The sequence below is a fragment of the Suncus etruscus genome, chromosome 10 (assembly GCF_024139225.1).
Source record: "Suncus etruscus isolate mSunEtr1 chromosome 10, mSunEtr1.pri.cur, whole genome shotgun sequence".
Classification (NCBI taxonomy): domain Eukaryota; kingdom Metazoa; phylum Chordata; class Mammalia; order Eulipotyphla; family Soricidae; genus Suncus; species Suncus etruscus.
The window spans coordinates 104,745,313-104,772,444 of NC_064857.1; the positions used below are offsets into that span (position 1 = coordinate 104,745,313).

General features: G+C 42.6%; 1 protein-coding gene and 1 long non-coding RNA gene across 2 annotated transcripts in view; one reads left to right on the forward strand and one right to left on the reverse strand.

Annotated features, from left to right (window-relative positions):
* The window catches only part of LOC126020435 (uncharacterized), a 169,466-nt gene extending 147,835 nt beyond the window's left edge, over nt 1-21,631 (reverse strand). Inside the window, exon 1 of the long non-coding RNA XR_007499588.1 lies at nt 21,496-21,631. This is a non-coding gene — a long non-coding RNA (uncharacterized LOC126020435). The remainder of the gene's footprint in view (nt 1-21,495) is intronic.
* INHBA (inhibin subunit beta A) lies at nt 14,907-26,005 on the forward strand. Its single transcript, XM_049781884.1, has 2 exons — nt 14,907-15,337; nt 25,113-26,005. The coding sequence occupies exons 1-2, from the start codon at nt 14,947-14,949 to the stop codon at nt 26,003-26,005; spliced, it is 1,284 nt and encodes a 427-aa protein (XP_049637841.1). The 5' UTR covers nt 14,907-14,946.
* The last annotated feature ends 1,127 nt before the right edge of the window (nt 26,006-27,132 follow it).

Consider the following 27,132-nt stretch of genomic DNA (forward strand, 5'->3'; position numbering starts at 1 on the left):
CATTGTATTTGACCTACACCAGGTTAATGTCCTGCAATGCATATGGTCCCCTGTAAACTACTAGAGTGGTTTCAGAGCATAGAGCCAGGAATAAGCCTTGAGAATGTCGGTGTTCTCCTTAAACCAAAATCAAGTATGCATATATACATGGAAGTAATAAACTTGTGGAAAAGTTACAACTAGTGCAGAAAAATACATCTAATTTAATTTCTATAAATTGAATAATGATCAAACAAATATATGTGTGTACTAGATATGGCTCAAAGTTAGTGGTTTAAAATTTTAGGTCTGAATAAATAAGATGTCTTGTCATGTTATTTTACAGAAAAAAACTGAAATAAAATATAGAGGGTAAGAATGTGAATCTTGATTATGATATTTTTGGATCTAACAGGTAAAGCAAAGTTAACCAAATAAAAAATTAAAAAGTTGAAATCAAGCCAAAAAGATAAAATTGGTACAGCTTCTGTACAGCAAAGAAAGCCATAATAGAATAAAATATTTACAAATAATTTATCTAAAAGGGAATTAATACTCAAAATGTACTTAACTCACTAGAGTTCAGAGGAAAAATTCCAATTAAGAAATGGACATATGGACTGAGTAGATGTTTTCCCAAAGAAGATTTATAAATGGCTAGAAGTGATATGGCAATATGGCCATTATCACTAATCATCAGGGAAATACAAATGGAAACCACGATGCCAAATGTCATGTGTCAGATGTCAAATCTCATGTTTTTATTTAGAAAATATAATACAATATAATAAAATATAATACAAGAGATAATAAGTGTTGGTGTGTAAATAAGAAAAAGAAAACAATGTACTCTGACTAGAGGGAAATGTAATTGGTACTCATCACATCCAGTCTCAGCTCTACACATAACCTCTCATATATTCTCAAACATATGAAAGTCAATATAAAGTTTTCAAAAAATTAAAAACAGAGCTTCCATCAAGCAGTAATCCCACTATAGTGATTATGTTCAAAATATATCCTATATAAAATATTATAGAGTTTAAAATTGGTATATTATATATGCTAAATGTATTGAAATAATACAAGAAAAGAACATTGTGACACTTACTAGAGCAAATACTTTGAGAGCTTAATTCCAAGCACCAACCTCAAAGAAAAATTTCTTTCTTTTTTTAAAGAGAGAAAAAGTCAAATGCTGTAGGGTTCCACTTAGATATTCTTGACCACAACTGTTATAGATACAGATGATGAATGGGTGGGCTGACAGAGACAGGGAGTGAGAAGTATAAATTTTCTGTTTAGGAGATGTATAGACCTGGGATGTAACATTCAGCATAACATTTAAATTAGAAATGCTTATAATTTTAAAACACTCAAAATTGAAAAATATATGAATTGAATAAATTAAAAGCTTATCAATGAGTTAAAAATCAATGAAATACTGTATTATGTCTACACAGTCAATAAATGATAAGAAATGGTATTTCTCCAATGGGAAATCAGTCAATAAACAATGTTGATAAATTGTTTTGAATTTTTTTTTTGGTTTTTGGGCCACACCCTGTGACGCTCAGGGGTTACTCCTGGCTATGCGCTCAGAAGTTGCTCCTGGCTTCTTGGGGGACCATATGGGACGCCGGGGGATCGAACCGCGGTCCGTCCTAGGCTAGCGCAGGCAAGGCAGGCACCTTACCTCCAGCGCCACCGCCCGGCCCCAATTGTTTTGAATTTTAAAAAATGCTATAGGCCTTTGTCCTATATGACAAAATATGTTCCAGATATTCTAAATTAAAGAATAAAATAGCAAAAATATTTGCTAGAAAATGTAGATAAATATTTAACTTCTCTGTCAGCATCAACAAGAAGTATTCTTAGATGTGTCTACATAAAAATGTAAACTCTTTTTTAGCCAGGTACACTATAAATAAAAATAAAGGTCAAAGATCAAATGGAAAAACATTAAAATAAAATGCAGTATGAAACCATAATATGTAACATACATACTAAAATTGAAAATAATAATTAGAATATGGAGTTTAGAGTCCTTAGTACAAAGACATTCTCCTAACTAGTAAAATATATTCGGTAGTTGTATCATTGGTTAATAATTCTTTAGAATTTCCCTAAGTTAGCTTCACATCTCTTTAAGAACAGACTTTCAACACACCTAACAATAAAGTTCCTCTATACAGATTTCTCTGTCAGTCCCTTCTTTTTTTTTCAATAAGTATTAAGTTCTGATGAGTCTAGAACTTAATGTTATTTTCCCAAGTTGTTTACTTGAATTATATTTCATATATAAATTAAGTCATCTGTAATTATTTCATCTAGCATAATCTTTGTTATTGAATCTAGCATAATCACTTCAAGTTCTCTTCATTCTGTCCCCAAAGGCACTGTTTTATTTATTGTTGGTATTTTGTTTTGGAGCCACATCTAGCAATGCTCACGCCTACTCCTGGTTCTGTCCTGATGATTCACTTCTGGCAGAGCTCAGGGGACCATATATGGTGTGGTGTGGAAATTCAAACCCTGGACCATTGTATGCAAGGCAAACTGTACTATTTTGTTGAACTGTCACTCAGGCTCAGGATTTTATTTTTAAAAGCAAGGTAATATTCCATTGAATATATTTATTCTATAACTATATAAACTATAATATATATAATATATAATTTATATATATTATATTATAGTTTATAATAGTTTATTATATATAGTTTATTTTTCCCTGTTAATGGGATTTAGGTTGATTCTGTTTGGACTAATGTTGCTATGAAATACAGATGAAAAATTTTTTTGATTAGTTTTATAATTAAGGACCGTTTAAATTACAATATATTACATAAAATTTAAGATTTAAATATGTTCATATTTTAGATAAATATATTCAGCTCCTATGAATTTATTTTAATAATCAGAATGTATTAATACATTTTAAAAAATGTGTCCACAATGTTATTTATAACTGTAGAAGTTTGGAAACAACTCTTTAACATCAGTCTAAATATAAAGCCACATGTCTATGATGAGTGACCCCTCCAATCATTAATAATTTGTAGGATTGATTAAGCTATTGAAAATACTCATTATATAAAGATAAATGAAATCATTGATACAAGATTATTTTTATTGTGCGATGGAAATTTTCCTCTAAACATGCTAATGAATGTGTCAACAGTTTAAAAGTGATTATTTTTCAAAGTTTCTATTGAATTTTATTATATTTTCATATTTATTTATAGCATCCATATCACACACAGAAGGTGCGTTATTTATTTATTAGTATTTATTTCCACTATGCTAGGCTGTTGTAACTCCATGTTAGAACATGTGTTAGTTCTTCAAAAACGAGGTGCCAGAAGAGGGCGCCCCTGCACCTCCCCGCTTGCACAGTGCAGGTCCCCTGGGCTGTCCTGAGATGCTCCACTCTTCAGTGGGATCCTAACACGGAGTGTCTCAACTTCCTTCTACTTACATTCATTCTTTCCTCTGTATTTTCCAGGAATTTTTGTGGAAGAATAGTTAGCTTCCAGTGTCCCCATACCTACCCTGTCACACTTTAACTAAGCTTGGCCATTGCTCTACTTTGGATCTACCTAGGCAGTTTCTAGTTAATGGAAGCAGTTACTGATCCTATTATATTTAGGCCATGGCTTTGCCCTAAAAGACTACACTTAGTTTCTTGGAAACGGCCATATGGACCCCTTCTTCCCCCTAAATAGCAACCTCAACTCTTTTTTATTTTATTTTATTTTATTTTTTGTCTTAAAAAAGCATATGCTTTTCTTTATAGCACCGATAGGGGGCAGCAGATATCCTGGCTTTTTTTGTTTTGAACTGTCTAAGGAAGCTTCCAATTTAAAGATTAACTAGAGTTGCATGTATTATATTACTGTTTTATGCCTAGTGTCATAAAAAAATGTTGCTTTCTGCAGTAGCAGCAGCAGCTGATCACTATTAGGAGCCAAACCTCTCACCCACTGCAGAAGTCAATATTAAGCAAAGGTGAATCCAAGTAGTAAATTATCCAGTATAATTACTGTCCTTGGCTTCAGTCAAGCCAGTTTCATCACTATCTAAATATTACAAAGGCCCAGCCTTCTCTTTTGTCTATCATTCTGTCTCTTACACACACCTCAGTAATCTTTATTTTGACTCCTGGAAATACCCTCAGGATGGGACTGCATGTAAAGGGAAGAGTGAAGGCACCTATAAAATTGCTTCTGTAAGGGCCCCAAGATGCTAGTTTAAAAGAAGATTTATAGTTTATAGCTCAATGTTAGACTTTTTTTTTATAATGCACACATGCAGATTGTAGGAATGCTTCTTTTTTTTTAGAAAGACACAAACCAACCAGTTAATTTTTCAAAAATGTTTTTAGAGAAATAGTCAACTAATGTAGATTCCTAGAGAATCTCTGAAATAATGTCATTTGTCACACATCTTTTTTTTTGTAATTGTCAACAATTAATTTTGGGATGAGTAGTTGCAGGTAGGATGGGATTCAAGAGTAGGGGTCTAAGTAGGAAGTGGTTAGTGACAACGACAGATTTACAGTAGGGCTCACTACAACAGCCCCTGCCAGACTACCCCTCTTACCAACAGTCTGCAGAAAACATTTCCTCATTGGGGTAGTCATTTTGTAGATGCATGCAGCAAGTTCAGTTGCATGAACAAAGCTTTGGGAAGGATTGAGGGAGGAAATAAAGCTAGTAGGTAATCATATGTATAGGAGGCAAGGACCGTCTGCTTTGCAGATTAACTCATTTATTCCTCAAAAATTATTATTCTATGGATGTTGTACTATTGTTATTATTCACTAATCAGGAACTGAGCTACTGACATGGACGTGTTAGACGCTGCCTTTGACTCTGCACGGACTAGCAGCAGGAAACATATATGTAACCTTAACTGTGTAATACACATGTCCAATGCATTTTTTCACAGTTCAGATCCCTGGAATGCACAGATTAAATCATTGTTTACCATGTGCTGAGAAGTGACAATATTCACCCATCTAAGTACAGCCATTCCATTTTAGTCAGATGAGGATGAAGGGTCCTCAGGACACCCGGCCCAGAATCTGAAGTCAATTGTGATGGCAAGGTTCCAGAAACTGCCCCTCTTCTACCACCACTGTATACACTATGTCTCTCCTAGAAAGACACAATTCTGGTGAAAAAACTTCCCTTACTACAGACTCTTAGAGAGATGAGGCCTGTAGGTGCCTCCATCTCCATCAGAAAATAAAGATTTTCTCTGAAAGTTTGAAATGAAGGTTAGGAATGCTTGCTCAGAGGGGGAAAGTGTGAGATGGTAATCACTTTCATATGACACTTGAGAAATGTTATAATAAACCTGAATGAATTGGAGCATGAGTTAGCCAGTCCTTTGCTTAGTGATGTCACCCACTTTCTGCTTCCTCCAGCCTATGATTAATAAAAGGGAGATTATTACAGTAACTCACTCCTAGTGGGCAGCAGTGACGTCAGCAGCAGCTGAGCAAACTGACGGCATTTAGTCGTGCGTGTGTATGTGGGCATTTTTTTTCTCCCTGTGACTAACATGAAGCTAACAGCATCTAATGAAACAAAAGTTCCTTAATATTTTGGGAACTAATTGAGTGAACTTTTTCTCTACAGGGATCACCATTTTAATCACTTCTACTCCATAGTGAAATTATATTGGAGTTGACCCAAAGGACAGTGTCCGCTTTGTGTCTTTGTTCATGAAGTGATGAGACATTATCCCTGGCTTTTGGGCTTTTCATTTCAACTGTAACAATTCTTTCTTTATTCGCCATCATTCTACCATCTTTGAAGAGGAATATTAAGAAAAGGGAAGATGGCCATAACTTACTTTTTGGAAGTTGCCAACTAGTTTAGAAATCAATTTAACTCTTGGGATAGGAGTTTTTCATTCTAGCTTTCACTTCTAAGCTCAGAAAGGCTAACAGAAGTCTTGCTTACTATTTCACTTTGTAAACTTGACCTTCCTAAAGTTAGAGTGCAGCATCTGGAAATATTTACTAGCTGAGATGACACTGTGTGACAGTACACAGTGCCCAGGAAGCAGGACTGGCCATGCTTTGGCCACTGATCTCAGAGAGAGTTCCAACCTTTGGACTTTTGCTATCAGCCTTTGAGAGAGGCAATGTTTCAACTATTTAAAAAAAAAAAATCCAAATGGGACAGCACACAGCCTTTTCCTTCTGAGAGGACCAATTGGGAAGAGTTGTTTAGAAGATCTAGGCAAAATTGAATTTGAATCAAGATTCCTACTCTCTTATCAATCCCATGGAATCTATATGCTAAGCCTATATGTCCTCAAGTCAGCAACATGGAACTTATTACCAAAAGGAACCCAGGTGAGAAAAATGATTGCGACCATTTGTTATATGCTCTTTTGTGAGTCTGTTTCATAACCTTCTGGGGCAATGGGATGGTCAACCACTCTTGCAGATGTTTCCTGATTCAGTTAGAACTGGGTTTTGAAATATATGTTGCCCAGAAGGCCTTTCACAGTGTATTTATTCTGTTTGAATTAGTACAAGCACTGCCTTTTAAAAATATGTTTTCCTATAATAGTCATGGCCGACAACTTCTCTCTCTATAACAACCTTTTCACAAGTACTAAATGGTTACTTCTTGGGAAGAAATCCAGGCATTTATGAATCATTTGGAGGTTGAAGCCTCAGATTCCAAAATGACCATTTACCTGAGGAAACTCTGATTCACATGTTGGCTGATGACATGGTGCCAGCGTGTCTCAGACCTTCACTTCATAGCTTTTTTCATCCTAAATCCATGTCTGCCGACCCACTCCTTCACAAAAGACCCTGGTACTCCAGGGCTTCGTAATGAATCAGGAATGATGTCCTCATCATAGAGACACCATTTCTCATCTAGGCTAGTGTAATCCAGGCAAATTCTCTCTTGCCAACTGCTCAAACATTTCTTGATTATTGATATTATGATCAATTAATTATGATATTATGATTATTATCAATAATACAGTTTGGTGCCTTTGCTTTCTCAGTTCTCACAGGAGAGGCAAGACCTTCCTTGAACAGTCATCTACTTTCTTATAAACAAAACAACACAGACTAAATTTGCAGCCAACAGTCTTGCCAAGAACATTCATTAGAATTTAGCATTTGATCTCTACGGATATTGATTGTGTGTCCTTACCCTAAGGCATTCAACAAATGAAGTTAAGCTACATCATATTTGTTTGCTCTGGAGGCAAGGCCTGGTCACCTCACTTCTGTGAATTTTCCTTCTGGGGATTTGCCATTGAATGAATTTATCTGATTCTTAATTGCTAAAATGAGCAACTCCGTTCTTCATTCACTTGTGTTTTTCCATAAGGTCACTGCCTTGTAACAACTTGGATGTGGGCCAGTTCATCTCTTTTTTGTAGCTAGTCACCAAGATGCTGCTTTTGGTTAGAATAATAATAAAAAAAAAAAAAAAACAGCAGGAAACATACTGAGGACTTCCTGGAAGGGTGGTTGGACTGATAACAATATTGTTGTAGAATTACCTTGAACAGATCAGTACTTGAGTGTGTTGGGATGTGGAGGCAGAAAGTGTCCTTTAATCAAGAGGCCCAAGACCTATGAGGAGGCCAATTCACTTAAAAGAATAGTTTTGCATCATTTTAAAGAACCTTAGATCAGGGGTGGAAATGAAATGAAACTTCAAAATTGATATTAGAAATTGAGTTTCCACAATTTTAATTACTATCCTTTGGGGCCAGATACTTTATTATAGGGAATTGTCCTTTGTATTGTTGAGTTTTAACACACAAAGGGGTGCCTGAGCCCCCTATTTTATGTCCTTTGTTCACTAAATGTCTCCCTTCCTCACAATGTCAAGCCAAAATGTCTTCAGACATTGCCAAATGCCTACTGAGGGGCAGAGTCACCCAAATGATCATCTACTACTCTAGACTGGAGAGTATCCATTCATTTCCTGGGGCTTGTTTTTGTTTTGTTTCTTCTATGTTCTTTTCCTAATCATTTTTATTCTGGCATCTGGGTTCTTTGGTTCAGATAAGGCATTTTCAGATACTTTGCACACAGTACTTATATATAGCACAAAGAGTTGTGGGAGATTCTCATGTTTCTTAGAGAAATGTGTGGCTTAGGAATAGAGCTTTGGCTGAGCTATTTCTGTCCCTGTTGTTTCGGATGGATTCTGGTGGTATTTTACTATTTCCTTCTATCTCTTTATTTAGATTTATTGCTTCACCGAGTAAACTTAAAAGTAAACAGTTCCTCTGATCAGTCTGGAATGTGAAATGCTGATTGTACCTTGTCTCTTCTACCTAACATCCACCCAGGCAATGGGGCAGGCTCTAGCTGTCCAGGAATCTGGCCGGGTTTGCCAATCCCACTTCAGCCTGAAACCCCTAGGCAGCAGCAAATTTCCCTGGGTCCTGTCCACATTTTCTGGATTCTGTGTCCTCTCTTAAGAGAGGCCCAGCTCTGCACCTAGGCAAGGTCTTCCTGCCTGCAGCACAGAATAACACATCAGCTGCTGAGAACACCTTGAATCCTTTTGATTTCCCTCCATAGTCACGTTTTATGTTCAGGTTCCCAGACGGACTGAACCAGAAATCATGCTTTTTGGAAAACAGATTTTTCATAGGAAGGAACTAAAACACACTGAAGTTGTCAGCAGCCTTGTCTGTGCTGGGAACTCCCAGCCTCCTGCCACTGCAGTGGAATCAGAGCACTTCCCCGTCACCTGCTTGGGGGTGCTCAGGGCTCCAGGCAAGTATTTCTCACTGAAAAACAGCAGTTTTAGAGCCGCAGCTAAAACAACAGAGCCTGAGAAAACTGCCCCCTTTTTAGGCCTGTCTGCAAAGAGCAGATTCATAGCAGGCAGGAGTGAGTGAAAGCTGAAGGACTTAGGATTTGCTGGGAAAGAAAGCAAAGGGGAGGGGATGGGACATCTTACTTTTTGGATACATGGCCACTTGGCCTGGGTAAAAGCTGTGGCTTTGGTGATCTGGTCCAAAGGCCGTGTGTGTGTGTGTGTGTGTGTGTGTGTGTGTGTGTGTGTGTGTGTGTGTGTGTGTGTGCGTGTGTGTGTGTGTGCGTGTGTGTGTGTGCGCGCGCGCGCGTGTGTGTGTGTGTGTGTGCGCGCGTGTGTGTGTGTGTGTGTGTGTGTGTGTGTGTGTGTGTGTGTGTGTGGAGGGTGCCCTGTAGCCTGGAGGTGAGTGTCACTAGAAGCATCAGAGAAGGTTGATGTGGCCTGTCTGCTCATCTCTGAACCTTTCTTATCCTCAAACGAACTTGAGTTTTCGGACCAGCTAGCTCCCTCCCGGTGACTGAAAGAAAACACAGCTCCCCAGCAAAGAAAAGGCTCAAGAAGAGCCCTGGAGTTAGCAGCAGAAAGCAAGCAAGCAAGCGAGACAGGCCCTAATCGCTCCATTTCCATACAAGTAGCAACATACAACTTCTAAATATAAATCTCTGGCACAACAGTGCCTGGTGCAATTACAGGGAGAGAAGGGACCAACGGGTTCCCTCCCAGCTCCTGCTTTCTCCCAAGCTGCTCCCTCCACCGGGTGTGCTCCCAGAGGGAGAGAGAGAGCGAGCCTGGGCCGAGGCTCAGTGGTGTGGGTGGCTCCGCGGAATGTCGGGGTTCAAGCAGGCCGCCCGCACCAGTGCCAGGTGAAGCGCCACCACGGGCATCGGGCCACCACGGAGCTGGCGCTGCGGCGCGCGGGGAGGACCCACCCGGGGCGCGCTCGGCTCGGGCAGGGGACAGAAGCGGGGCGCGCGGGCGGGAGCACTCCCGGGCCGGGCCCCCTGCGCTGTGATCCTTCTCTTTCTCCCTCCCCGAATTCTTGAGCTGCCAAAAGAGGGGTAAAGAAAAGAAAAAAAAGAAAAAAAAGAAACCAACAACCCCCCAAGCCCGAGAGCGCTCTTAAGACAAGTTGCACCCTCGCGGGGGTTTCGGGGCGCGCGCGGTGGCGGCGGCGGCTGCGGCGGTTCCGAGCGCTCGGCTCGGCTCGGCGTGATCCCCGGGACCTGCCAGCAGGTGCTGCTCAAGGTACAGTCGCGGGCCGAGCAGCGGGCCCGGGTTCGGGGACGCCTCGGGGAGGGCGCAGGAAGTGAAAGAGAAACCCCAAGGTCTGCCCGCTCCTCCCCCGGGGGCCCCGCACTTCGCGGGAAGATGCGCCCGGCCGGTCTGGCAGATTCCGCACCCTGCGCTCCTGCGCGCAGCCTCCCACCACCCCCGGGCTCTGCACCCTCTCTCCCCAGCGCCGTGCAGCTCGGCGGGGCCCGGGGGAGGGGGCAGGTAGAGCTTTGGAGCATCGCGGCTGGCGGGTGGGGGCCGGGCAGATGGGCACGAACGTGGCACCCCGTGGCCAACGCGCCTTGAGTCACTCGGGGAGGGTGGCTGGCTCCCCGCGCCGCGGGGCGCTGCGGAATCGTGCGCTGACAAGGGACAGACAGTGCCCCCTCTCGCGCCTCCCTTCACCGGCCCTTGCCCTCCAGGCTTGGGCATCCCCCCGACGTCGTCGGCCAAAGCTTGGGGGTGTCCACAGTCCCCCTCCTCCTCCCAGCCTTCCTTTCCTGGGTGCTCTCAAACTCCTGGCCCAGGTGGGATGGGCCCCACGCTCCAGCCAGGGAAAGGGCACAGATCTGCGCCCTGCTGCACCCAAAGGGCTGGAGCCCAAGTAATGCACCGCTACCCAGCCTGGACCCTCCTCCGAGACTCTCTCTCTCCTTCTCAGATTCCCTCCGTCGCTCACAACCTAATGGTTTTATATCCTACTTCACTTCTGCCTAGGCAGAAATACTCTTCCTCTTCCTCCTCCTTCTCCTCCTCTTCTTCCTCCTCCTCCTCCTCCTCCCTGGATAGACATAGACCACTCTGAGACTCTGCTCTCAGGCTGAGTCTTGGGGAGACCCTCAGAAACAATGACTCCAGAAACCTGCTTGACTTAAAACATCAGGAGGCCAGAGCCACTCGAGCTGGCTTGTGGGCACAGTGAAAAGTTTATTTTATGCATGTTAAATCCTGCATCCAGGACAGCATCTCGAGTCATATGGCTTTCATTAGCTCCCAATTTTGCACATTTTCTCCAACTTGTCATGAATACCCGATTTCGACTTCGGCTCGATTACCCCTTTAAACAGCCCTTCTTCACCATTCTTGTCTGAAGAGTTCTTCCTCCTGAGTTCCTTCCCAGGGTTCCTTAAGCAATACCCCAGTCCTGACAAAATCCAACCCCTCTACCAAGAAAAAACATGTTTTCCCTACCAACTTGATACCTATATCAAGTCCAAGGAATGCCCCACTTCTTTTCATTAATTTCATGTGATCGTTGCAACAAATTAGAAATCCTAGGACATAAAGTTCTGATGAGTTGGGAATTTTTTTCTTGGGTTTTATTCCGAGTTAGATTGGAATTCTAAAGACATTAAGGATACAACACTCTTTAGCCGAGAATGACTATTCCCAAAGTTCTTGGTGATAAATGATGTATGAAGCTGGCATTCAATTTCAAGATGTAAAATAATAGTGTAAGTCAGAGAGGGGAAGACTATTATCAAAAAGGTGGACTTATTTTCCCAATGACAGATCATTTTAAAAAGAATAAAATGAGCAATCTGATAAAGAGCACTGTGAATTTTTCTTCCTTGTAAAAAAAAATAAAACACTTTGTATGTAGAGGTAGCTTCATGAAGAAACAGATGTTCTATGTAGAAAGATTAAACTGATTGTGAATAGAATGGGGAGCCTATGTGAAGTGTGTGTCAAAGAGAAGCTGAAAGTTGGGCACTCAGGGAGACAAGATGAGCTTGACTGCAGTATTTTTCTAGAAGGTAGGTAAGTTTGTCAGAGGTTTTACTGGCTCAGTGATCCCCCAGTGGTGTCACAGCAGTTAAGACAGCCTTTCCATTAGATAATGAATTATGAAATATGCCTCACGCTGGAAAAGCCAGTCATCTGCTGATGTCATGCTGATCCTAACCAATCCCAAACAAAGCCCCAGCCCTCCTCTGTTTGGTACCAATGTGTGAGTGTACAAATAAGTAGTACAGTATAAAACTTCCCAGTGCCAATACCATGAAGAGGAACTCAGACAGCTCTTACTACTTGATGCCAGACTCTGCTGGTGAAAGAGACAGTACCAGCACCACCGGAAAGGTAATGCTCTTTAACTCTTGCTTATGAACTCTTTACACATCCAGAGTCAAAATGATCTGAAAGAATTTGGCCATTTACTGGTACTTCTCAGCAGATTGTGACTTGTACCTTTTTATATTCTTCAGACAGGTTAATACAGCTTTTAATAGCAGAGCATGCAAATATATGATGTGTTTTTACAACCCATTCAGCACAAATAAACAAGTAAACATGCCAGAGAGTAAGCTATCTTTAAAGAGTTACGTTCAGAAACAGTAACTTAAGGGAACACACACATACTCACATACAGAAGGAATCAAAATACTGGTAAGTTGCACTTATCTAAATGCTATTAGGACTGAACTTGTTTGGAATCATTAAACTTTTGGTTCTGTTTTAGACTCTCTTGTAAAACTTAATGGGATTACAAAATGCTTTGGGTACTATATAATATGATGCCAAATAGGTAGATTATGTTAAGTATTATATTTTAAAGATTCTTTATTAAACAATTATATTATTACACATGTGTGCCCCTTCCTCATTCTCTCTTACCATACCACAATTAAAAATTTTGGCTTAAGAGAAACTGACAAAGTCTTAACAATGCTATCAGGGTAATTGATGTTCTTGGAGGTGAAATCAGGAAAGTAATTGAGGGCTTGTAAGAGAAAAATATCTTTCAGGAGTTGTTTTGGAAGTGGGGAGTATATACAGTTCAGGAAAAACACAGTTACCTGTGAAAACTGTAATTCTAACTTAGCATAACCATTTTCTCATGCTACATCCCTTGCCATCAGACCTTAAGCTTATACTGAATGGTACATGTTAACTTTTTTCCCACAGAATTACATTGCTTGACTATCAAGATCTAAACATACTATGTGTCAGATATAAAGAGATTGTATCTACAAAAATTGAGAGGGCTTATGTGTGGGGGAAAAAAAACTGAGAGGGAAGAAAAGCTTTAACAGATGGACCTCTTAAAGATACTTCTGTAAGATAAAAGCAATAAGACAGAAAATGAAGGGAATAGGGGAGGTCTCAGAGAGGCATTGTTTAAAAAAATTCACATTTTTCTTTTTCTGTGAACACTGAAATTCATGATGATTTCATCTGTGCTGTTTCCTTGAGGGAAGGAGATGGTGCCAAGGAGGCCAGTTCATGAATATACTAGTCCTGGACAGAGTAGGGGGCAAACTCTACAGCTCCGCATAATGCAGAGAAAATAATTTGCCCATATATTTTAGAGATTCTTTCCCCACAGGACTAAGAGGCTCACTCTTTCTAGCAGATAATGTGAGGAAGGCCAAAGGGAATGTTGCATTTTCATTTGTGAAGTCAGAGCCGGCTATGGGAGATTGTCATTTGTTAATATGTACACTCAGGGCAGAAGGGGGCGGCAGTGCAGGAAAGGGGTAAGCTTCCTATGACAGGAACAAATAAAATCTTGCCTGCCAGTCTACTTTCCAGGGGGCTGTGTTTTGCAATTGGGAAAAGTAGTGTATTCTAGGACCCCAAACAAAAGTTGCAAGGAGCTCCAGTCAGGTTGCCAGCCAGGGGGGGGGGGTGATAAGGGGGGAAGGAGAATACTGCACATTTAAATATGAATGAAGGTGGGGGGGGGGTCTTCCGGACACAGTGGGTCCCCAACTAGTGACAAATGAACCCAACCACACCTGGGTCCCTGAACCCTCTTCACCTCCTCTGCTACCTCGCACTTTGGACCCCACCTCTCTGATGTCTTGCAGGTTGCCAAATGGGAAAATGGGGAAGATTTTTCTCAATCCTGTCACTACTGTTGATTGAGACTGAGACAGCACATTCTCCACCTCCCAAAGAGGATGTGGCGCGCGCGCGCGCGCGAGAGAGAGAGAGCGAGAGAGAGAGCGAGAGAGAGAGAGAGAGACAGAGACAGAGACAGAGAGAGACAGAGACAGAGACAGAGAGACAGAGAGAGAGAGAAGAGGAGAGGAGAGGAGAGGAGAGGAGAGGAGAGGAGAGGAGAGGAGAGGAGAGGAGAGGAGAGGAGAGGAGAGGAGAGGACAGAAGAAGAGAGGAGAGGAGAGGAGAGGAAAGAAAGAGAAGGGGGAGAAGAGAGGGAGAGAGAGAAGAGAGAGAGAGCAAAATGAGGAGCATTCTGCTCAAAGGAAAGTAGAACTCCCCAGAATGGAATGGAGATATTTGCAAAGAGGTGTGTGTGAGGGAGCAGTGAGCAGAAAGAAATCAGCCTGTCAGAGAGCCGCCGTCCCTCCCCTTCCTAATCACAGCCCTTACTCGCAGACAAACTCCCTCCCTCTCCCATTCACTCACTCACTCAGGGCCAATCATTCTCTCTCTCTTTCCTTTCTTTCTCTCTCTCTCTGTCTCTCTCTCCCCTCTCTGTCCTGTCCCCCTCCTCTTCTCTCCCTCTCCCCCTTCTTTCCCTCTTTCCCTCCTCTCTCCCTGTCTCTCTCCTCCCATCCTCTCTCTGTCTCTGTCTCTCTCCCCCTCCCTCCTTCCTTCCCTCCCTCCCTCCCTCCCTCCCTCTCTCTCCCTCTCTCCCTCCCTCCCTCTCTCTTACTCGGAGACAGTCAGAACTCTCCTCCCTGACAGCCTCCAACCTACCGCACTGACTGCATTCAGAGAGGGAACCTGCAGCCCAAACTTCATAGCAAACTTTTTGTTCTTGTTCCAGAGAATCTGCTGAAGAAGAGGCGCCACCACACACACACCCCAACCCCAAACAGCCAAGCACCAGACCTGTGCGCGGGGGGGAGGCAGAGCAGGGCCTTTTGAGAAGGGAACCACAACTTTCCCAGCCAGGATGCCCTTGCTTTGGCTGCGAGGATTTCTGTTGGCGAGTTGCTGGATTATAGTGAGGAGTTCCCCCACCCCCGGAGCCGAGGGGCAGAGTGCAGCAGCCCCCGTGTGCCCCTCCTGTGCCCTGGCCTCCCTCCCCAAGGATGGACCCAGCTCGCAGCCGGAGATGGTGGAGGCCGTCAAGAAGCACATTCTGAACATGCTGCACTTGAAGAAGAGACCGGAGGTCATCCAGCCGGTCCCCAAGGCGGCGCTCCTCAACGCCATCCGCAAGCTCCATGTGGGCAAGGTGGGGGAGAACGGGTACGTGGAGATCGAGGACGACATCGGCCGGCGGGCAGAGATGAATGAACTCATGGAGCAGACCTCGGAGATCATCACGTTTGCCGAGTCAGGTGGGTGCTGGTCCTGGGGGCGGCAGGGTGCCTCGGGTCCCTGGCGGTCGAACAGTCCCGGGAGGAACTTCTCCCTGCAGCCGCCAAGTGCCGCCGCGGGCCCAGTAGTTCTGAGGTGCTGGCAGAAGAGGGACCGAGAGTGGGGGGGACTCCGCCAGCCAAGCCTGGGGAAACTCTGCGTCACCCGCGGAAGCTCCGGGGACGGTCCGGAGTTCCAGGCTGGCCGGGAGGGCCTCCCGCACCCAGCCCAGGAAAACACAGCCGAGAAGCCAGGCAGAGCCGGGCCTGGCTGGCAGGATGCTGGCAGCAAGCGGGGGCGGCGGCTGCGGAGACCCGCTGGAAGTTCGTCTTGGGGCTGCAGGCGAGGTGTGCTCGGCCCAGGTGCACTGGCACTTAAAGCCCAAGTTCAGGGAGGCGGCACACGGGCCGAGCAGGGCAGAGCTCTGAGTGGCCTTCGCTTTCACCTCTAGTCACTGACACCAAGTCCACGTCGCTCCCGCGCTGGGCATGGGGGGCAGCTGACACGGGGTCCGCAGTCACGTTGGGGACACTAGCACCACTTTTTGGCTCTCCGGTCCAAAAGGTGGCGGGGAGAGAGAGCGCGCTCTGCCCAGGAATGCGACAATGACAAAGTGCTCTCAGAGCCTCCAGGAAAGCCTTTCTCAAGCCTTAAGAGGAAGAACTAGGCTCTGGACTCCACGAACCTGTTGCTGACTAGACAGTACCTGTGAAAAGCGCAGGCCACAGAGCAGGAGGCAGGTTATTTAGCCAGTAATGTGACACGGGGCCCTCCTCCTACAAGCCCTTGCCTGCTCAGGCGCACACACATGTGCGAATGCGTGTTACTTTCATGGTAATATCGGGCTAAAGAATCGTGCTTCTTGCCAAATCTCTTCGAAAGGAATGCCATTGTTTTGTTTGGTAGAACATATGGCCAGTAAAGTATGTGCAGGGACTCCCAGCATTTTTGTTTAAAAGTTTGCCACGGCAGTATAAACAATTAAGGCAACGCTCAGAATTTCCAATCTTGAAAACCTGTTGACTCAGATATTCTGTTTTCGAGAAAACCCCGCTAGACCTGGGCATCCTTGTGGGTGAGCAGAGTCTTGTAGCTTCTGAACTGCCCCCCTCCCCAACAGGACAAGCTTGTGCTTCTGGGGGCTTCCAAAAGGACCCCTGCATCTCTCACCTGGTTTCTTTCTTTAAAGCTCTTCTTCAAAGGCCTTTCTCCTAAAGCTCTGGAGTGCCATCTGAATGACATTACAATTAGCGTTTTATCTTTCAAAACTTTTTTTTAGCACCCATGGCAGGCTGAAGTTTTAAAACCTGATGTCCATTTTTTTTCTCCCTCCACCTTCTCTGGGGCTACATAACTCAATGCCACTGGGTTCTGTGAGGGTATGGTTTCTAGAGGCCTGGAGGCTCACTCCTTGGCCTGACACGAAAAAGGGACCTGCCTATTTTTTATGTCTACTGCCACACATGGTGGTCTTAATGACAGCATTTCAGTTAGCTTTACCGACATCACATGACTTTGGAAGCCTTAAATTTCGGGTCATTTTAATATACACCTGGTGCTGGTGACCTGACCCTATATCTGACCTCTTCATCTTAAAGCAAACCATTCTCTTAGCATCCAGTGATTCTTCACTGTTATAATTTATCCACTTGCAATTTTATACCTTTACATGGTGCATATATATTTCCATAAAATCTTGCCATTTTAAATTTTTATTACGGAGTTGATTCAAAGGAAATATGTTTCTCACATACTGATCAAACTTTAATGGTTGTATGGAAAACACTTCTTGGTTGAGCTTGCAACTTGATATTGGGCAAGCTGATATTTTTTTAGAAAAGGTTTAGTATATATGCTTATTGTGAAGATCTGTAAAGTTTCATATATCTCTGTCACCTTGGCTTAGTAAGATTTCCCAAATTTTATAATGCTCTATGTGTGATCCATTTTCAAGAGGGGTAAAAATTATTTTGAACTTGATTTTTTTAATCGAGGACAGATATATTATCTAAATGGCTGTAATGAATATACAAATCTCTTGCTCCTATGATTCAATCCTAATCATACTCAAATTATGTTAAAAACAAGTACTTTTGAACACTTAAAGACATTGCATTTTTATAACTGTCTTGTATAGCATAGAATCCAGTTAATAAGTATAATGATCTTGCATATCAATGAAACATTTACTTAGACCTTTCAACCCAGAGATAACTTAATTTAAGGATACCTGTATAATTTTGCCTCTACTCTTTTTCATAGTCAAGTAAAGTTCTGACAAAGACACAGCTTGAGGGATTGCAAAAGGTTAAGTGCCTTTTCAAAGAATTTTTTGAATTGAGTGTCCAATTTTTGTAAAGCTAGTGTGAGTTAGTTCTATGGTGCAAAGAATCACACTTAGAATCTCTGAAATTTATTCCAACAAATAAAAAGGAATTCATTATTATATATATATATATATATATCACTCACGATTACTCACCAAGATTATTTTTCCTTCCTTCCTCTTTTTTCTACCTTTCGTCCTTCTTTCCTTTCTTCCTTCCCTCCTTCCTTCTCTCCTTCCCTCCTTCCTTCCTTTCTTCCTTCCCTCTTTCCTCCTTCCCTCTTTCCTTCTTTCTTTCTTTCTTTCTTCTTTCTTTCTTTCTTCTTTCTTTCTTTCTTTCTTCTTTCTTTCTTTCTTTCTTTCTTTCTTTCTTTCTTTCTTTCTTTCTGTCTTTGTTTCTTTCTTTCTTTCTTTCTTTCTTTCTTTCTTTCTTTCTTTCTTCTTTCTTTCTTCTTTTTCTTTCTTCTCCATCTCTCCCTCTCCTCCTACTCTTTCCCTTCCTTCATTTCTCCCTCCTCCCTCCCTCTTTTCCTTCCTTCCTTCCTTCCTTCCTTCCTTCCTTCCTTCCTTGCTTCCTTCCTTCCTTCTTTCCTTCCTTCCTTCCTTCCTTCCTTGCTTCCTTCCTTCCTTCCTTCCTTCCTTCCTTCCTTCCTTCCTTCCTTCCTTCCTTCCTTCCTTCCTTCCTTCCTTCCTTCCTTCCTTCCTTCCTTCCTTCCTTCCTTCCTTCCTTCCTTCCTTCCTTCCTTCCTTCCTTCCTTCCTTCCTTCCTTCCTTCCTTCCTTCCTTCCTTCCTTCCTTCCTAGATGCCCACCACCTTAAAGGAAAGGAAGGACTGGGCAGAGTTAAACCAAGCTATCACATTAATTGTCAACAAAGCTAAAATAAATCACCCTCTTGACTATTATGTCTCATTTCATCTTATTTTACTCATAGTAATAGCTGATCAAAGTATTGTAAGTTTCTGTATGCTGCCCAATTTAGACACGGAGTGTGGTAATTAACGTAGTAATTGATATCACCTATTGAAGAACAGTTAGTAAAGGAAAATAATGAGCCCTCAAGCAATGGAAAATGCTCACATATTGTAAGTGCTATTGTAAAAACACATAAAATTCCCCTTTTGGAGAAACTAGTGTCGTAGAGTGAAGTCAGAAACAGACACTTGTCAAGCAGAACTCGAAGAAGGCTTGCTAGCATGGCCTCATCCCCGGAAAGCCAGCTAAGTTGGAGCTGGCTCCCACCAGGCCCAGGCCGCTGCTGCAGTCTTTTGAACTCACTTGTCAATGATCTCTCACCAAAGTGTCTTAGAAGTTAAAGCTGTCTTCTCTGATTAAAGAGAAGAGATTGACCACAAGAGGGCGCATTCTTAAGAGTTTTGCTCCTTACCAGTTAGGGAATAATGCAATTTCACCTACTGGAAACCCCAGTCTGTAAGAGTCTTTCCTTCTCAGTGATTGTCAGTGAGTTGCCTATGGCTTCTTCTTATCCTCTACAATGGTTAGGATTTTATGGGACATGAGTAACACTATTACCTGTTATATAGCAAAAGAAGCAGAAGAAAAGGAAATGGGAATTCTAGTCATCCATCTGAGCATTCCAGAACTCCATGAGAAACAGAGGAGTGATAAATCTCAGAGGCATACAAAGAAGGAGAAATGTGACTGTGAATCATCAGCAATACTGATTTGCTCACACATCTCTGCCTAATGCGAATGTCTTGGGTTTTTACAAAAATGCATCCCATTTCCCTATATTGCTGCCTCATTTGCCTGACTTAGCTAACTTTTTTTTAAACCAACGGCACTGACAGTGACTTCCAAGAGGGAGCAAAAGGGCTACTTATTTGATTTATTTAAGGCCTTGTGGGAACATGGCATGCCATTTCGAAGTGTGTTTTTGTTTCTGAGCTAAAGTGAGGAGAAAAATAGTGAACGAAGAAAAGATGTGGAAAGTAATGCAGAGTGATTTGGGCCTGTGAGATAGGTGCTTTCGGAGTAGGGACAGGAGTGTGGGGTTAGAAATTTAGTTTTAATATTTGGAGAACTGGGAATAATGCCTTCCTAGATTTCCCTTTTCTTTATTATTATCATTAATTATGATCGCCATTATTAATTTTTGGTGAAAGCACATGTTTATACTGACTCCTCTTCTGCTAAAGCAGACTCAAGTATAATTTTTTAGCCAAAGTGCAGATAGGCCAGATACTCAGTGGCTCATGATTCCAAAATTAAATGTCAAAGTTCTCTGGAATTTTGGAAGTTCTGTAGGTTAAAACTAAATTTTTTAACTTTCTTTTGAAGCTTAACATCTATTTAGCTTTCTTTTTCATCACAATTTAAATGAAAGATAAGCGCAACTAGTATTTACAATTCAGTAGCAAATGTTAAGAAAAGATATTAAATCTCAAAACCAATCAAAAGCACTGAGACAAACTTGTAGTTTAATTTCAGGCAGGAATCTCTAGTGAAGGTTGATGGAGAAATCACCTTTAAAGCTCAGTTTCTGCCTTCTGTCCTAATTCCTGAAAGCCTTCCTGAGGCAGCTCTCTTGCTGGGCAGAACATGCGTACTATGTATAGTTCTCTCTTTTTACTACCAGTGGTTATTACATATCTAGGCAAAATGAAACCATGTTGGATAAAGAAGGAAGATTAAAGCAATGACCACATTTTATAGCAACCTTTTCCTCCCTCCTTGCTAGGAAATTAAAATCCTCTATAAACAACAAAGCTTTCCACATTAGAGACATAATTGTTATCCATATGTAGCAGAGCACCGTTTTATCAGCAGAACCTGTTGAGGGAAAAGAAACAAAACAAAAAGCAAACACTACTTGTTTACATGGCTCATTTCATTGCAAATGTCCGTCCATATGCCTACAAATCTGAGGAGCTGGATGGAAGGATGAGTAGCCTTTTACATGCTGGTGTAGGGGAAGAAAAGAATAAAAGATCTGGGTGTTTAATCTTGACATCCTAGCCCTGTTTCCATAGTTGAGTCATTAAAAACAGTGACAATTTTATTTTTCCTTCTGAATTCTATAGGTCTTTCTTCAACTTTTAATGCCCAGAAATATCTTAAAGGCATTTCCCTAGAAGGTGCAAAATGGATCCCTCCTACCGATATTTTGCGCTCCCACCCCCTTTGGTATGTGTCCACCAAAATCACAGAGGATTAAGTGATGAAATATTATATCACCCACATGGGCTTGTGTGGGACTTTCTTAGTGAATTACTCAGGCAGAGAGCAGGCTGTGATACAAGTCTTGCTCACAAGCCTCAGGAGGGAAAAAATAGCACATAAAAAGAAGAAAAAAATTGTCAGAGAGTAGGTAATGAGAGGTTAGCAATGCCATCCTCTATATCTTGGTAGGTAATACTATAGGAAACCAGTATGCACCAGCTGTACCTGCTCACAAGGCATTATGGGAAAACTTCCATTTCAGAATTTTATAGCAGGAGATATATAAGTCAAATCTGACACTGTTTAGTAATAGATTCCTAAGCACCCCGATCTTTGGGTAGAGATTAAAAGATTGGAACATACTGAAAACATCACTGCAATATAGGAATCTTTCTCAGGAAAACACGTATCCAGGGAATAAAATCAAATGACTGGTTCTATTTTCATACCTATAAAATTTGAGGGTTACAATATCATTCTGAAACCTACAACCCTGATAAATATTAATTCCGTCTCAGCTTCTGGCTGCCTCCTTCTCCCCACCCCCTTCTGCAATGAGAGCTAAATGGAAAAGAGAAAAAATCAGGCACTGCTTATAAAGTCATAATACAATAGAACTTTTAAAATGTACCTGCATGTAAGGTTGCCATTAAGAAGACTTGACTCTCTTTCTTCCCCCTGTTCTCCTGAGCATTAAGGCAACAGCATTTTCATGAAATTGGTTCTGTTTTATTAATTTTTTCTGATAAAAGATCATGTAATATACAAATAGCAGTTCCTGAAATGGACACCAGGAGAAGGAGGCGACAAGCATGTCAATTAGTAGGGGAAAATCCAAATGTCAGAAATCTGGGGGAGAGATACATCATGAAGGCAGTGGATGCAGATCCTAGGAAGACTCTTTGAGCTCGGATAATTAAACCGATGCATAAAACAGTGCCTTGCGGCTCCACAATATGCAAATGATGCCATACAGTTAATTACCAGCCAAGACCAGGATGAAAGTCACTTTACGACGACTCTCTGACCCTAATCTCACAGCACCTGACAGACCGAGTCCCCTCTAATGAGTGCTCTCTTTGTACAATCCTCTCTCAGGAACACTAAATCATTTGCTTCCAAGTACAGCTGCCTGTGAAGAAGGGGCGGTGCTATGTGGCGCATCAGAAACTCGGTCTCTCTCGTAAATAAGGGGCAGTCCTTCAGGCTTTCTTGGACGCAAGGGGTCTTGGCTGCACTGACCTGACAAAAGCATCCATTGGTTTAAAGCCATTGATAAACTCTCACCACCACTGTCTTCTCCCTCCTCCCTGTCCCTCAATATCTGTAAAGCACTTTGGATTTTATCCTGGGGATGTCTAAACTGAGCCTGTCAGCACTGTCCTTGAATACTCTTTGGCCCCTTGGCCCTTCTTAGGGTCAGGTGGGCAAAAGTTCACTCAGCTGAGCCCGTGGGAATGAATGACTTGAAGCCCAAAGTGCTTTTTCATCCTGGGTACCAGGCACATTCTCCAGTGGCAGGCTGTTTCAGTGAGCAACAAAACAAGCTGTGTTTTCTGGCATTTCTAATTTAGTAGCTACTAGCCCCTGTCTATAGAATGACACTCTGTTCCCGCTTGGGGATGCAGAACCTGGCCAGCAGAGGCATAAGGGAGAAGAGCAGGTAGCTTAACAGTCTTGAAAGGAAAGGGTGGAGGTGCCTATAGAGGGTTCTGGGGGTCAGGGGGGGAGGGGACTGCACTCTCCTCCAGGCCCCGTAGCAGAGGCTCCTAGTTTTCAGCAGCCGGTTTCCTTTGGTCTTGGTCGAATCCTACTACTACCATTTGAAAATCTACCGTGGATTGCTTTTCTAGATCGAAATGATTCAACTTTTCTTCCCAGAATGTTCTTTATTCTTAAATTTCTGTGAAGGAGCTTTCTGGGTCCCACTCTGAGTATTCAGGGATTACTACTGGTTCTGCACTCACAGATCACCCCTGGATGTGCTCAGAGGACCAGAGATGTGCTGCCAAAGATCTAACCTAGATCAACTATGTTTAAGTAAAGAGCTCTACCTGCAATACAATCTCTCTTGCCAGCCCTAAGTAACTTTGTTTTATTCTGATAAAGCAAAACTTGTTTTTATTCTGATAACACAAGCTCTGGGCATCCTTGCACTCTCTACCCCACTCCACCACTCAATTCTTAGCTAAGGAGAAGACTGTAATTGCATTTTGGAAACAAATGGCATCATGCTTCTTAAACAGAAAGTTTCTGGCTCTGGTGAGCTTAGCATAAACTCAGGATTTTATTTTTCATTTCGACAGCTCTGGAGAGTGAAGGTATTACCACCACCAGCATTCCTTCTGCCATCACCAGCCCCTTCACCATCACTGGCAGGGCCACTGCCATGGTGGCCAGCTTTTTAGCAGTTTATACAAGGATGTCCTAGAATCTATACTTAGCTCCTCTCCATCGCCCTAGCCTCAGTGAATTTACCACTCTCATAATCATGGAGAGCAGAGTGTGTTAAATTAAGAACAGAATCAACAATGTAATGTACAGAAAAACCTCCCTTCTGCCGCAGAGAACTTGAAACTTTGCCTAAAATTTATAGTACCGTAAACATCTCAGGCTGAGAGTGATAAGTATGGCTGGATTTCCGTTAGCTATAGAAATCCAAAGAGGGAGAGCCTCCTAGGGAGTTGCAAGTTCTAAGATGAACCTCTCTAAGAGGGCTTTAAGATTCGCATTCAGGTTGCATGCATGCCAGCCAAATTATCAGTGCATGGATACAGGAGGTGATAAAAGAAAAAAAAAAACAGCTTGGTTTAGGGGTCACTAGGTGGTTAGGTCAAGGGAAACTATTTGATTCATCATAAAATTCAAATTTGAATACCTCTTCCTTACAGCAAATACTATTGTCTGAATAAATATACAGACGAAGTACCAATTTGAAAGAGAGGAAATAGATAACTTCCTAATTTGAGAGTTTGTCAATCCAGAACTGAGTAGCCACTAAATTCATTCATCAGGCTAATATAGAATTTTTTTTTTTGGTTTTAGCTGCAGATAAAATAATTCATACTCAGTGAGCTACCTTTAAAGAGGAAGAAGGCCAAAATGGGGGATTCAGAGGTAGAGGGTGACTCTGCAGTGCTCAGAATGCTGCCTTTTGTTAATAAGGAATGCATTCATTGTCTACATTTTGCTAAACCGTGTACTGTGATGCTGCAAGAGACACATGAACTCCACTTTCAAGTCCTTCTAAACTAGAGATGTAAGAAACTATCTTCTCGGACCAGAGCAATGATGTAGAGGTAGGGCATTTGCCTTGCATGTCTCATAGGATTCCCCAAGCCAGGAGCATTTTCTGATCCCATAGCCAGGAGTAACTCTTGAGCATCACCGGGTGTGGCCCAAAATCAGAAAAAAAAAAGAAAAACTATTTTATCTTTTGAGAGTTAACATTTCAATCATGGCCAGTAGCTGTAGAAGTATTCTGGGAGAAAGAAGAGAGAATGTGAGAGATTGGGTGGGATAACCATGGACTCAACTATACCTCATGTTGCTGGACCACAGAGACAGAGCCCCTGGAATAATGTTGAAGGTTAAAGATAGGAGCTATCTAGGGATATCCTAGCATCCTAGGAATTTTTGGTTTTAGGTTGAGACAATAACTTAATAGGAACAAATGAAATCTTCATGCAAGATGGGGGGAATGATACCTCTAGCCCTTGAATGAAAAAATTATTGCAAAGTGAAAGAATCGTGTTAAGAAAAAGTTAAGAGCGGCCTGGCTCTAGACAAAAGCACATGGAAGAAGGAAGTAGATTGAAGCTAGGAAGAAGTCTAACTCTAGTATGCTTGCCACTTGGATTTAGTGGCAAGAATTTGTGTTTGTGTGGAGTGGGGAGGGTATTACAGCTTGGTAAATTTGAAGGATAGGCAGTCGTTGCAACCTCATTTCATAGAAGATAAAATTGAGATTAAGCAATTAGTCAACAGATGCAGATTCTCAAGTCCTTAGAGACATTCAGAGTTCTGTTCTCTCTAAAGCAAAAAGTACAGCAAATTAAACCAAACCCTTTATTTATTTAAAGCCAGGAATAAAGTATTTTATGCCTGGTGGACAGGCAGATTCAAATTGCTTACTTCTGTTCCTGATGGTCTGTCCCAGAAGATAAGTGCTAAGTCAAAGCTAATGACTATTCCAACCCCACACTAATATGTGTCCCTACTCTCTTTTGTACCATGTTTCATCTTCAGGAACAGCCAAGAAGACACTGCACTTCGAGATTTCCAAAGAGGGAAGTGACTTATCGGTGGTGGAACGTGCTGAAGTCTGGCTTTTCTTAAAAGTCCCCAAGGCCAACAGGAATAGGACCAAACTAACCATCCACCTCTTTCAGCAGCAGAAACACCTCCAGAGAAGTGTGGACACAGGGGAGGAGGATGGGGGCTTCATGGAGGGGAGGAGTGAACAGTTGATATCGGAGAAGGTGGTGGATGCTCGGAAAAGCACTTGGCACATCTTCCCCGTGTCCAACAGTATCCAGAGGTTACTGGACCAGGGCAAAAGCTCCCTGGATGTTCGGATTGCCTGTGAGCAATGCCACGAGACTGGTGCCAGCCTAGTCCTCCTGGGAAAGAAGAAGAAGAAAGAGGAGGAAGGGGAAGGCAAGAAGAAGGACAGAAAGGATGGAGAAGGAGGGGCAGGAGGAGACGAGGAGAAGGAGCAATCCCACCGGCCATTCCTCATGCTTCAGGCCCGGCAATCCGAAGACCACCCTCATCATCGCCGCCGGCGGGGCTTGGAGTGTGATGGCCGTGTCAACATCTGCTGTAAGAAACAGTTCTATGTCAGCTTCAAGGACATTGGCTGGAATGACTGGATCATTGCTCCCTCGGGTTACCATGCCAACTACTGCGAGGGTGAGTGCCCGAGTCACATAGCAGGCACGTCAGGTTCCTCCCTCTCCTTCCACTCCACAGTCATCAACCACTACCGCATGCGGGGTCACAGCCCCTTCGCCAACCTCAAGTCATGCTGTGTGCCCACCAAGCTGAGACCCATGTCCATGCTGTACTATGATGACGGGCAAAACATCATCAAAAAGGATATTCAGAACATGATAGTGGAGGAGTGTGGGTGCTCATAGAGTATCCAGGCTTTCGGGGTGGGGTGGGGGAGGGAAGGGAAGGGAAGAGTTGTCCAGGGAAGACAGTGGCAAAATGAAGACATTTGTTAAGGTTTGTGAATTCAACCGACAGAAAAACCAGAGAGTTCAAAAGAGAACCAACTAAAAACCTAAAATCAAAACCTGAAGCAGATGAAGGAAGATGCAGACCCATTTCTTAGCCGGGGCTCAGAGATTGAAGCAGTGAAGGAGATGGGAACTGGGATGGGGAGGGAAAAGCACAGATCTTTCATTTCTTCCAAAACCCAAGTGTTGAGGATGCCAACTTATGGCTGCTTACATGGGAGTACTGTCCTCTCCTTTTCTATTTGCTTTCAGTGTGAGCTTCAGTCCCATTGCGTACTGTGCAACTCTTGTGGACTTGTACAACCCAAATAGCATCTAGAAAGCCATGAGTTTGAAAGGGCCAGTTACAGGTAATTTCCTACCCAGTTCCCCAGCTCAGAAGACATGTCTGTGGGACCCTCTCTTCGTGTATTCCAGCCTGTGCGCGCACAGACACAGACACACACGACACAGAACATGCACACACATACATCCCACACTGCATTCACCTGCACAACTCAGCCCCCAACATAAAGACACGGCACCACACAAACACAGGCATACATGCATACACTCCACACACAGACAGATGCTCAGAAGCATTTTAACACGCCACATCAGGATCAAAGAACAATAGTGTGCCGGTGGTCACACTTTCTTTATCTGCACCACGTTAACAACACAAAATAAAACAATAAAAAGAAACAAAAAGAAACAAAAAAAATAACACCCTGACATTAAAAAAAATGAGCAAGAATGGGAGGAGTGAAAGACTAAGGAGGAAAGAATACCAAGTTACATTTCGTTAAGGTGCTTAATGATCTTAGAACTATGCAACCTAATAGGTTTGAAACTGTTTACCTGAGAGAGAACAAACAAGAGAGACTTTTTTGTATTGGGAGTTACCTGATTAATTTTTATTTTCTTCAAGGAGAGATACTTGAAAGGAATATGTTTGTCCATCTGTTGGATCCAAACATTTCTATATTTTGTAAATGTTGTTTTTTTATCGTTTACTATTTGCACTACAATGGTGTTTGACC

What these genes read in the sequence shown, in the direction of transcription:
- INHBA (XM_049781884.1), top strand. Translation starts at nt 14,947, where the DNA reads ATGCCCTTGCTTTGGCTGCGAGGATTTCTGTTGGCGAGTTGCTGGATT. An exon ending in CATCACGTTTGCCGAGTCAG is followed by an intron (nt 15,338 to 25,112) that starts GTGGGTGCTGGT and finishes TTTCATCTTCAG; the next exon opens with GAACAGCCAAGAAGACACTG.